The 12,090-nt window shown below is 44.0% G+C and overlaps 1 protein-coding gene across 1 annotated transcript in view; it reads right to left on the reverse strand.

The window, feature by feature from the left end:
* POLR1B (RNA polymerase I subunit B) overlaps nucleotides 1-9,285 on the reverse strand; it is a 25,689-nt gene extending 16,404 nt beyond the window's left edge. Inside the window, exons 1-9 of the mRNA XM_036435965.2 lie at nucleotides 8,996-9,285; nucleotides 7,855-8,022; nucleotides 7,480-7,626; nucleotides 6,159-6,291; nucleotides 5,361-5,497; nucleotides 4,443-4,666; nucleotides 3,538-3,709; nucleotides 1,309-1,480; nucleotides 225-506 (exon numbers count right to left, since the gene is read on the reverse strand). Of these exons, the coding sequence (XP_036291858.1) occupies nucleotides 225-506; nucleotides 1,309-1,480; nucleotides 3,538-3,709; nucleotides 4,443-4,666; nucleotides 5,361-5,497; nucleotides 6,159-6,291; nucleotides 7,480-7,626; nucleotides 7,855-8,022; nucleotides 8,996-9,172 (1,612 nt within the window). The 5' untranslated portion in view covers nucleotides 9,173-9,285. The remainder of the gene's footprint in view (nucleotides 1-224; nucleotides 507-1,308; nucleotides 1,481-3,537; nucleotides 3,710-4,442; nucleotides 4,667-5,360; nucleotides 5,498-6,158; nucleotides 6,292-7,479; nucleotides 7,627-7,854; nucleotides 8,023-8,995) is intronic.
* Between the last annotated feature and the right edge of the window lie 2,805 nt (nucleotides 9,286-12,090).

Consider the following 12,090-nt stretch of genomic DNA (forward strand, 5'->3'; position numbering starts at 1 on the left):
TCTTCCTGCAAAGTGACACTGCTTCCAGCTTAGAGCAGTGGCCGACCCAACAGGTGCAGGGAGAATGACCCAAAGGTTACTTCCCATATTAAATGCTGTTTGAAACCAGCCCAACTCCTGCACAGATGAGTAAAATCCATTCCTGCAGGAATTCTCTGCTCAGCCCCGAAGGCAGCATACCTGTGAAAACGCACGCACAATGAGAATGCTACCCTGTCACGTACCCAGGTTGCAGAGCAGAGCTGGAATAGATGCTGTGTACACAAACTGCGTGACCACCTCACATATGGCAGTTAGGTGGTTCATCAGGCCGCAGGGCTCCCCGTCGGGAGTGTGCACGGGACAAAGGAAACCCCACGACTCGGGCAGCAGCCTGCGCACCGTGGTGGTCCTCATCTTGGCAAAGTCAGCCCCTCTGTGCACACAGCGGAAATGGGAGAGGTAGCGGACAAAGTTCAGCTTATCAGCCACGACACAAAGTCCAGAATTTTGGAGGAAGCCAAGACCTTAATAAAACAAAAGTCATTCAAAAATAGGCTCAACTTAAAAAGAAAAAAAAAAATATATATATATATATATATATATATATATACATAAATACATTTTTTTTTTTTTTTTTTTTTTTTTTTTTATTTGAGGCTCTGATGAAAAGCCTCAGAGCACGCTATGAGTCTTGAAGTGGGTGATTACAAAGTTCACTAGCTCAGATGAGCAGGAATACTTTACAAAAGGTAGGATAAGTCTCCAGATTTCACAAACTGTATCAGCCTTGACTGGTTCCCTATTTCCTCCACATCCTTCACTGTGAGGAAACCATAAATAGAAAACAAAATAGCAAGTAATTAAATGGGATTTATCAGACAGGCTGATTAATATACAAGCAGTTGTTAGTTCTAAAAAAGTCTGCATCAGTAATAGCATCTATTTAAAATATGCAGTTTCTGGGCCCCAACTGCAGCAGTTGAGTTTTCTAGGTCATTCTGGTGCAAGTGGTTTAAGGCTGGGCCCATGCAAGGACCCTCTCAGGCCACTGTCCATGTGACTCTCCTCAGACATCTTTAGTTTTATAGGAGGCACAGGAAATACATGATCATCAGAATTAGATTTAAGCCATTCAGCACCTTGACAAAAGCCCTCAAGGCAAAAAGATACTTGTCAAACTTATAATATGAAATGTCTTTAGTGAAAGCGAAAAGTTCATTTTAAACAGAACCTCTCTTAATGATTTAAATCTCCATTAAGCAAATAATGTGAAAAACAGAACTGAAATGAAGACTATTTTTTTGAAGCCTATCAATTTAATTTCACCTGTTTTGGAACGTAGATTCCCTGTAGCAAGAAGATACTCAAATGGTTTTGTAAGGTCCATTCCCAGACTTAAAATCTTCATCAAATTTTCACTGTTTATAGACATATTGGTCTTCTGAGCCTTCTTGTCTAAACCTATTTTAACAGATACCAACCACACTTCCATTTTTTCCTGAAATGAAAAAATTTAAATTGTATGTTTACTTGAAAAGCTATATTAAAATTACCAATAACACGGTTCTGGTGTGGCCAGGCCCGGAGCAGCGGCTGCCAGGCTGGGAGCGGCCAGGCCCGGAGCAGCCGGGTCGGGTGCGGCCAGGCCCAGAGCAGTGGTTGCCAGGCTGGGAGCAGCCAGGCCTGGAGCAGCCAGGAATGGTGCGGCCAGGCCCAGAGCAGCAGCTGCCAGGCTGGGAGCGGCCAGGCCCGGAGCAGCCGGGCCCAGAGCAGCCGGGTCGGGTGCCGCCAAGCCCGGAGCAGCAGCAGCCAGGTCCAGAGCAACTAGGTCGGGAGCGGCGGTGACCAGACCCAGAGCAGCTGGTTGTGGAACGAACCAGAGCAACAGAGGCCAGGTCCGGAGCAGCCATACCCGGAACAGCTCGCTCCTCGCCCGCCCCTCCTCCACGGCTGCCTCTCAGACATGACTGGAAACTTTTGTGGGAACTTGAGGGTCTGCTGAATCAAGAGATGAAGGCTTAGATCTGGATGTGTTGAGTTAGTATAGGGCTGGGGTGTTGATCTGTGAGTGCCTTGGGTGGGGCCTGGATGAGGCTGGTTGACCTATTTGGAAATGTCTTTTGTGTGAAATGTATCATTGGGCATGTGGTGGTATTATTGATATAAGAAAATGCTAAGTAACTGATTTACTATCTGAAAAGGGATTTACTATCGGGGAAAGGGAGGGAGGAAGAGACTGAACATAAACTGCGCCTATGGATGAGGACAATGGGGGATGGGGAGGGGGCGGAGGGTGGGGTGGGAACCTGGTGGAGGGGGGAAGAAATGAGGAACCTTTGTAACAATATGAACAATAAAGATTGATTTAAAAAAAAAAAATTACCAATAACAGAAAACTTCTGCCTGACATTCATTTTTATCAGGGCAATTCTAGGCTGCTGAAAATTTCCAATCTAATTTCATGGCTAGAGAAGACAGAAACAAGTTTTTACCTTTCAGTAAGGATTTAAACAAGAATTACTGACTAAATGAGGAATTAGGAAATTTTTACTTTAGTCTACATCTTTCATCCCACTATGTTATATATTAGATTAAGTCATTTTATGAATAATATTCAAAATATGAAATACCACATCAACTTACTTATGAAATGATCTGTGCTATGCCAACACTCTCTCCACACACACAGCTCTCATTACTGGCAGTAACTATGCTGTTTAATGTTGCTGTGAGCACTGAATTAGCAGGTACTAAGCCATTGCTCCTATCCAAGTCTCAAGTCACAGCATTTTCGCCAACTGACAGATACGTAAGCTGGCTTTGTGTGTTTCCGTTGAAAGATACCTTGTTTATGTTGCTGATGTACTACTATCGACCTCACAGCCAACAGAACTGTCACTCGTGACTGACAAAGCTCATCTAATGCTCGTATGTTCTTGTAAGGCACATCCAAGCCTTCTTGTGCTCAACAAACTCACACAGCACTTCAGCACTATGCTTGTGGGCCATTTTTAAACAACAAAAACACAAAAATATGAAAAACATGGTACTAAATAAAGACTCTTGCTCACAGTATGAGGTGAAGCAAGGCAGAACATCACTTAGACCTCAGCTGGGAGCGTGGGCATCAGGACACCTCACTTACCAACCCTCCGAGCACATGTGGAAAGGACCAGGAAAGCTGTGAGCACTGACACTGGGCTTACAAGTAAACCTCAGTGAGGAAGTGAGTTGTAACAGGAACTCTGCAGAGGAGGGCTGACGGTTCACTCCTTTGCACACAGGCCTCTTACACTTTATCACCAAGGTCTGACCAAGATTTCATGTTGTCTTTACTCAGCTTACATGAAAATATCAGACATTTCTAAACCTGGTACAAGTTAGGATGTTTGATTCTGTACCTTTCTGCTAGGCAAACAAGTAACAAATAGAAAAAGAGATGATGTACACTGCCAAAACAAGACCTTATGAACATGCACAGAGCAATATCTTGGGGTGTCATCACCTCCATCCACAGAGATACAAGGGGGCCCAGTGAAAGCAATGTGCACCCACCTTCAGAAACATGAGGAAGAGCTGCCCGGGTGTGAGCACTTCCTGATTCACTAAACTATCAGGATTCTCCTCCATGCACTCTCCTTTGGCCAAAGCAAACAGCTTCCGGGTCATGAGACAAAGTATGTAAAACTTCTCAGTGTTAGATTTCAAGTGGATACAGATGCACTGGCTGTCAAAATAGAAAGAAAAAGCTTAAAATGATCCAGCTGCTACTACTACTTGCCATTCTACTAACCAAAGCCCTAAATTCACGTTTCCTTAAAAGTCCTTACTCATATTCAGAAAATTCCTTTTTATCTTACAGCAATATCAGCAGCAATATCAGCAAAAGAACAGAATATAGTCTCAAACAAGGTCTACAGCGGTGTTGGCCAACATGGTAGTGACAAGCCACAAGGACTATTTTAAATATTAATTAAAGTGGAATAAAATGCAGGTTCAGTTTCTCAGTTACACTGGCCACTCAAGCACTCCACATGGCCCACAGCTGTGTACTGGACCACGCTGGCCTCCAGCAGGTCACCAAAGACAGAGCCCTTGTCTTGGGAACATAAAGGGACATGATGCCTCCAGCTTTCAAATGGTCAGAAAGAAAAACATTTACCATGTGCAGACAAGTAAAGCAAATACAGTAAAAGTGCTAACAGTCAACATGAGTGTCCAATGTACTATTTTTGCAGCAATTATGGAAGTTTGAAGTTATTTCAAACTAAAAGTTACAAAGTACATTAGAATAAAACGATACTATCGAAAGTCAGTTATGAAGATGGCCAGACACAAAGCTAGCCCGCTTCGCCAGACCAAAACTCAACCCGCACGTCTTACCACCCCCAACTACATCAACACAAAGAACCGGCGACGCCCCCAACCCCAGTAAGTAGTGTGGGTAAAAGCGTGCATACTTAAACAGAAACTCTGCCGCTTGCTCATTTGAATACCAGTCAGGGAGACTGAGCTTCACTCTGAAGCGTTCGCCGAGGTAGTTTAGGACCTGCTTCTGTGTGGAACAACCTTCTTCCATCACTATCCTTAACATCTGAGTAACTGCGTTCCTAAAGAAAGAGTTGTCCTCTTTTCCTTTGATGAGCTCCTGAAAAATCTGGTAATCGGAAAAGCTGACAAGTGCCTGGAAGAGAAAAGATTTTTGTCATTGGCTGTAATAACTAAGCCATCCCATTCACTCAGTAACAGTGTCTCTTTTCACTTACTACCCGAGAAAACTAGCATTCCACTATTGTTAAACTGAAGTGAATTCCAAAGTAAGGGCATTGCTTGGAAGACAACACCAAGATGGCCCCAACGATCCTTGCCTCCTGGAATTCACAAGCATGCATAACCTCTCCCACACCAAATCGGAGCCTGTGGGATCAAGAGAATATGGCGAAAAAGCTGACACCCAACTCTCAAGGCTAGGCTGCAGCCTCCCTCCCTTCACCTGGCTAACTCTCTGGGGAAGACGGCTGCCCAAGCAGCCTACAGAGGCCACTGGAGAGGAACTGAGACCTCCTTCCGACAGCCTGCACTGACTTGCCAGCCCGGAAGGAACCACCTTGGAAGGGATCCTCCAGCCCTGGCCAAGCCTTCTGCACAGCTGCAGCCCCTGCGACATCGCTCTGCAAAGACCTGCCCACAGAACCTGTGAGGGAGAAATGTTCACTCATGTGTTTTAAGCCACTGCTTTCTGAGGTAATGTGTTATGGAGCAGGAGGTAACTAATACAGCATGAACGCTGATAAGGAGAACTATTCACTCTGCATCCGACATGCTTCCAATCACTCTCTTCATAACAAAAGAAATGTATTATATTCAGCAAGTCACACCTTAAGTGCGAATCCTAAAGGAAGAAAAAACAGTTCTTTCTGGTAAATAAAGTTCAACATAATGGTGCCATTTTCCAAGTAGTGAAGGTTCATATTGACAGCAGAGTGTTCTTCCCTCACACAGTGCATGGACACTCCTGTCGAAACAGAACAAAAAGTCAAAACTCAGTAACATTATAACTGCCTCCATCACTTCATTCTGAATTATTTTTACCTTCTTAGAAATAATTAAGAGCCAAATCACTAAGTTTAGCCGAGACTGGCAACCAAAAATGTCTCTAGACCTTGTCAAATTTCCCCCAAGGTGCAAAAAGGCCAGGTGGCTGCTAGCCCGAGACCCCGAGTGCCAAGACACCTGAACCAGAAGACTTCTGGGACTCACACCCACCTCTGGCAAAGTCAGGCCGGCTGCCAGCCTCAGGCGCACTAACACAGTGGTAGGCAAACTGCAGTTCGCAAACCACATGCAGCTCTTTGGCCCCTTGAGTGTGGCCCTTCCACAAAATACCATGGCCCGGGCGAGTCTACTTTGAAGAAGTGGCATTAGAAGTTTAAATTTAAAAAATTTGGCTCTCAAAAGAAATTTCAATCGTTGTACTGTTGATATTTGGTTCTGTTGACTAATGAGTTTGTCGACCACTGCACTAACATATATACATGAGTTCTTTCAGTTTGAAAAATATCAGAAAGTACTATAAAATCTTAATACAGAAATGTTTAACAGAAAAACAAAATTATGTATACATATGAGAGAAAAAAGACAAAGACTCTATTTAGACACATGTACTTAGAACTTACCATACTGAGTGTAGCCAGGCCCTCTAGCTTTCCATTTTGGCCTTATCATTGCAATAGGGAAATTTCTCCGAGGCATAATCAGCATTCGGATGACTTTTTCAATACCATTGATTATGAAATAGCCTCCCATTTCCTGCCAAAGAGATGAATTATAATTTGTTAAACAAAGATAAGTAACTATGAATATGAAACTGACTAACTGCAAAAATCAACCTCCTAACAGACCTTGTGCAAAGTGCAGAAGAGAGGAACATGCAGGTGAAGGGGGCCATGGATCCCAGGAAGCTGTCAGTGTGAAAGTCTCTTCAAGTACATGAAAAAGGTTTAGGGACCTGGAAGTATGGAAGGAAATCCGGGTACTTTCTCTACCAGACAGGTCTGATCTAATTTGCCTTTCTGTCCCCCCTAAATGACCTCAGTCTTCAAATGACATTAATCAAACAAACACCTTATTTCAAAGAAGAGTCTGCAAATGAAAATAGCAACCATTCTGCCTCCAGACAAGAATGATTTCCCCAATACATTAAAAAGACAACTGATGACCATATGAAATCTTTTAAAACAGACATTAAAATAGGAAAATTATTTTAATTGCTCCAGTCAATATCACATTTCTGTAATAAAGAGCTACTATGAAGCGGACATATCATACCAAGTGCTCTATGTTATCCTAACATTATCCTACCTCATAACAATGGGTAAGGGAGCTATTGTGCCTATTTTTAGCAGAGGAAACAGATTCAGGGAGATTAAACTTCCCAGAGCCATACAACTAACATAAGTACAGCAGCTAAATGTCAAACCCAAATCTGACACCAAACCCTTGTTCCATCAGGTAGCAGTCTCTATTACAGACCGTCTGTAATCATGATTACTTCAACTCAATGCTGCAAAGCCACCTGACACAGCTAAAAAGAAATGCCAAAGGGAAAGCATATAAAGCACTTCACATCCTCACAGAATCATGTTGTTCGGTAAAGCAGACATCTTAGAAAGTAGTTTTGTGATTTGAGATGGCTTTAAAAACAGAAATATTTCTAAATATATACCATTCAGAAAAATTAGGGAAAAACCCACCAATTATTTCTCCATAATAATAATATCCTCTAATTGCACAGCCAGTTTTTCATACATTGTTTCACTTGAGACTCATTATGAGCCATGCAGAAGGCAGACCAGAGATCAATGCTCCATGTTATCTATCCAAAATGAGAGGCAGAGAAATGCTGACTCCCGCTGACAAGCTTCCAATCTCCTCACTCCCAACTAAGGCCCTTTCTATTGTCACCTGCCCATTCAGTGCCCGCACCTCTGACCTTACCTCTGGTTCCTCATGGTGCTCGATGAGGGCTTTGGGAGGAAGGTTGTATAAGTTGCACAGCTTGGACTTCACCATGATGGGAACATAGCCAAGAACCTGCTTAATGGTTCCTTTAGTGACTCCATTTACAGCCCAGCTGATATCAGCCTACATGAAAAAAATAGTTACAAAAAAACGAAGTATCTGGAACTACAAGAACAAATGAGTATTTTAAAAGAGGAAAAAGGCCATATACTAGATGATTTTTATGCTTCAGATTCAAAAGATGAGATCTCTTGGGTGACAGTAATAAGCAGAATCCTGGTTAAATTTTATTGGACACCAATATTCTCAGACATGTCCAGTGTCTGAGTGGCATACTGTCACTGTACTCACTGTCAGCTTTCCCCGGTAGGTGCTCCTCCGGCCCCGGCATTCTGCAGGATAGACACTGAACTCTTTGCAGATGCTCCCTTTGGGAACTGTGGGGGAGCTGATGACAGCATCCACAATAGTAAGAGAGATCCGCTCATCTTTGAAAGCAAATTCAAAGGGAGGTATTGCCTGAAATACAATTCACAGTATCAATTGCCTGCATGTCCAAGGTACTTCTTCACTAAGACTCTTCCAGAGCCCGTGAATTTTCTACAAACATCAATGCCTATGCTAATGTGGCCTTAAAAAGACAGTTACAGCTATACATCCAGTCTACTCACACCATTACTATGTACCAAAAACTACAAGGCATTCACTCGGACATCTGAATGTCTACCATGTGTCAGCTCCTGCAGCAGGCTCTGAGGTGACCACTGTGCACAGAACAAAGCTGTCCTCTGAATCAGGAGCCTGCCTTCTCTCTTCTTACTTTGTAGCTTCCACATGGGTAGTAAGACTGATGGACTGCTAACAGAGCAAAGTTATGGAAGCATCTCCTGATTCAGGACCGGACATTCTAATGTCATCCTTTAGGCTGATATTTGTACATTTCGTTCCACGTGGTCTCACACTTGTCAAGGGAAAGGGGGTACCACCAGGTTCCTCCTTCCTCCGCCCCTCCCCTCCACAGCATTTGCTTTTCTGTGCCCTCCTTCTCCCCCGGGAAAAACTCCGCTGTTCCACTGAGCTCTCCTCGTGTTAACTGTGAACACTATGTTCCAGTTGGGAAGCTCAGCCCACGAGGGCCACTCCCTCCCTCTCACAGCACCTACTGTCCTACAAAGCACTACGGTTCCCAATCCCACAAAAATCCAGGAACGACAAACACATCTTCCCCTTGTCGACTTGAGCTCAAGCCCCGTGCTGCGGCTGGCACGATCAAGAAGCACAACTATTTGGGATTATACTGTGACCTCCAGCCATCTCATCTGTCTGGGACCCGGTCCCCCGCCAGTGCCCCACTCACCCCGCCTCGTGGGTCTCCCCATCCCCGTCTCCCACCCGCCGCCCGCCTCCAGCCCCACGTGGCCCTTCTCCTCCACCCGATCTAGCAGCGCCAGAGAGCGCCGAGCCGCAGGGAGCCTGGCGGAGCCGCACTCACCTGAACCGCGTGGCTGAGCCCCTCGCGCACCGCGTAGTTGAAGGACTCCACGTGCGCCTGCGTCAGCTCCTGCAGCGCCGGCTTCTGCTGCTCCCGCGGGACCCCGTACGAGGGATCCGTCAAGTGCCTGAGGCTGGGCCCGCTGGGCAAGCCCCGCCACCGGCCGCCGGGATCCATGCAGCCCTGCACGCCGGCTGCCAGCGCGCCTCTACAGCGCCGGAAGGAGGCGCAGAGCCCACGGTCAGCCAGGAAATGAAGCTCCTCTACTTCCACCGGATGTCGGTCCGTCGACTTATAGGGTCGACTTGGAAACGAAACCCTGGCGTCAACTGTACCGAGCTAGAAAGCGCCCTGCCCAACTCAGCAATGTCCTCTGGTTCTCCTTCGCTCCAGGGGCCTAGGAGAGCAATCTTCAAAATTTCCCTTACTCCCAGTGACCGCTTTCGGGTCGTTGCTGTTGCTGAGGCTTCTAGGGAATAAATCGCTGACTGCTCTCTGCCCAGTTGGAGTTGTAAAGGCTCCTTTCGGGAGGCTCAAGAAGGGAACTTGACCCTCGCTGCCTGATCTCCGAGTCCTGTAGGCCGAGTCCTGTAGGCCGAGGGATGGCAGCATCCAAGGGCCTCCCAGTCTTAAAATCCTTTAGTCTGACGCCTAGGAATCACTTTCTCTGAATAGGGATTTAACAGGACCTTCAGGTTCCTCAACTTAGTGTATTTAACAGCTGCATTTGGTACTTGGGTAAAATCAATAGACAACACGTTACACAGTCTTATATTGTACCAGAGTGACACCCCACCAAGGAGGCTAGTCTCTAGGGAGAGGAAGCCAGTCATTGCTGCATGACACCATTACCTGGCGCCCATAGCAACCATTTCTGGGCTGGGCTGCATTTTGCACTATGGGGTCTTGGCAGCATTGGGTGTGATTTGGTGGGGTGTCACTCCGGGGTGGTGGCAGGGCCTGTGTCCCACTTGGGGAAAGCCAAGTGTTGGGTTGTTGGCGCCAGGTCCATGGGGCCATTTCTTTGTAAATGGCAAGTGTGCATCATGGCAGCTCCTGCATTTAGATTTTTTTTTAATTGTGTCAGTGTCACCAGTTTTGTAGTGGTCAGTCACATCATAGTAACTGGTCAGATGATAGGAGGGACACTTAGCACATTAGCCATATATATATATTGTTGTATCTCCCTGATGAATCACACCCTTTATCATTAAAAAATGTCCTTTGCCTAAAAAAAAAAAAAAAAAAAAAAAAAAAAAAATTGTCCTTTGCCTATAGTGATAACTTTGTTTCTTAAAGCCTATTTTGTTTAATATTGAATGGCTACTCAAACTCTCTTTGAATTACTACACAGTATATCTTTTTTCATCCTTTTGCTCTCATCTATTTCTGTCTTTAGTAGATTGCAGAGGTGGATCATGGTAGTTTGGTTTTCTTTTTTAATCCATTTTGCCATCTGTGCCTTTTGTTTGAAGTGTTTAATCCATTTACATTTAATGAAACTTCTGATAAGGTAGGATTATGTCTGCCATTTTGCTATTTGTTTTCTGTTTGCCTTATACCTCCCCTTATTCCTTCATTACTGCCTTCACTTTATTTTTCACTTTTTTTTTTAAACCAAAAGCCCTGCCAATCCATGGTTTTATTACATATATATATATATATATATATATATATATATGTGTGTGTGTGTGTAATAAAACCATGGATTGTTTATATATATATATATATATATATATATATATATTTATATATATATATTTATATATATATATAATTTTATTTTATTTTATTTATTTATTTATTTATTTTTTACAGAGAGGAAGAGAGAGTTAGAAACATCGATGAGAGAGAAACATTGATTAACTGCCTCTTGCACACACCCTACCGGGGATGTGCCCGCAACCAAGAATCGAACCCGGGACCCTTCAGTCCACAGACCGATGCTCTATCCCACATGTGTCAAACACAAGGCCCGCGGGCCAAATCCGTCCCGCCAGGCCTTGCAATGTGGCCCGTACCGCGCTGTCATCACTGCACTCCGCTGCGTTTCCATCACAATGACAGTTTATGACTGTTCAGTAAACCATTCGCCCGCGATTTAGGCTGGATTTTAGATTTTGGCCCCTTCTCTGATTGAGTTCGACACCCCTACTCTATCCACTGAGCCAAACCGGTTTCAGCACTGCCTTCACTTTTGTTAGTTATTTCTAGTGTAATATATTAGTTCCTGTCTTTTTTTTTTTTACTATAATTAAAGTTATTTTCTTAGTGATTAATGTGTATTGATGTGGATCTCTTTGTGTCTATCCTACTTGAAGCTCATTAAATTTTTCACATGCATTTTAGTGTTTTTCACCAAAGTGGGAAAGTTTTCTGCCCCTTTCTTTTCTAGGACCCTTGTTATGTATATGTTGGTATACATGCATGTCTCTGGACAGATCTCTAGAGTGCTGTACATTTTTCTTCTTTTTTCTTTTGTTCTGCAGCCTGAATAATCTCAATGGACTTTAGATTCACAGATTCCTTTTTTCCAGCTCAAACCTGCTTTTGAACACCTGTAATGAATTTTTTATTTATATGGTTGTACTTTTCAATGCCATTCTTCTCACTTAGTTCTGTAAGCATACTTTAAAGAGCCGGAGTTAAAGTCTGTGTGTATACTAAGTTCAATACCTGGGCTTCCTCAGGGACCATTTTTATTGGACTGCCTTTTCCCTCTAGGGCCATACTTTCTTTGCATATCCCACAATTTGTGTTAAACATTGGAAGATTTTAATGATAGAGCGAGCCAACTTTGGAGACCAGATACTTACCCCTCTCCAGAGTTTATTATTGTAACTATTTAGTGACTCCTGAGCTAATTCTGTAAAACCTGTATTTTTTGTTATGTGTGGCCACCAAAGTCTCTGTTCAGTTACCTTAGTGGCAACTGATCGCATAGAGATTTCCTAAATAGCCTGGAACAATTAAGTTTCCTAGTCTTTGCCCAGGGACTGCTGTGTGTGTGTGTGTGTGTGTGTGTGTGTGGTGCCTTCATGCTCAGGAAGGAGGTTACAGCTCTGCCTTAGTCATCACTTCTTGCTTGTGAAGAC

Source organism: Pipistrellus kuhlii, unplaced genomic scaffold, assembly GCF_014108245.1.
Source record: "Pipistrellus kuhlii isolate mPipKuh1 unplaced genomic scaffold, mPipKuh1.p scaffold_m20_p_13, whole genome shotgun sequence".
In the NCBI taxonomy this organism is placed as follows: Eukaryota; Metazoa; Chordata; class Mammalia; order Chiroptera; family Vespertilionidae; genus Pipistrellus; species Pipistrellus kuhlii.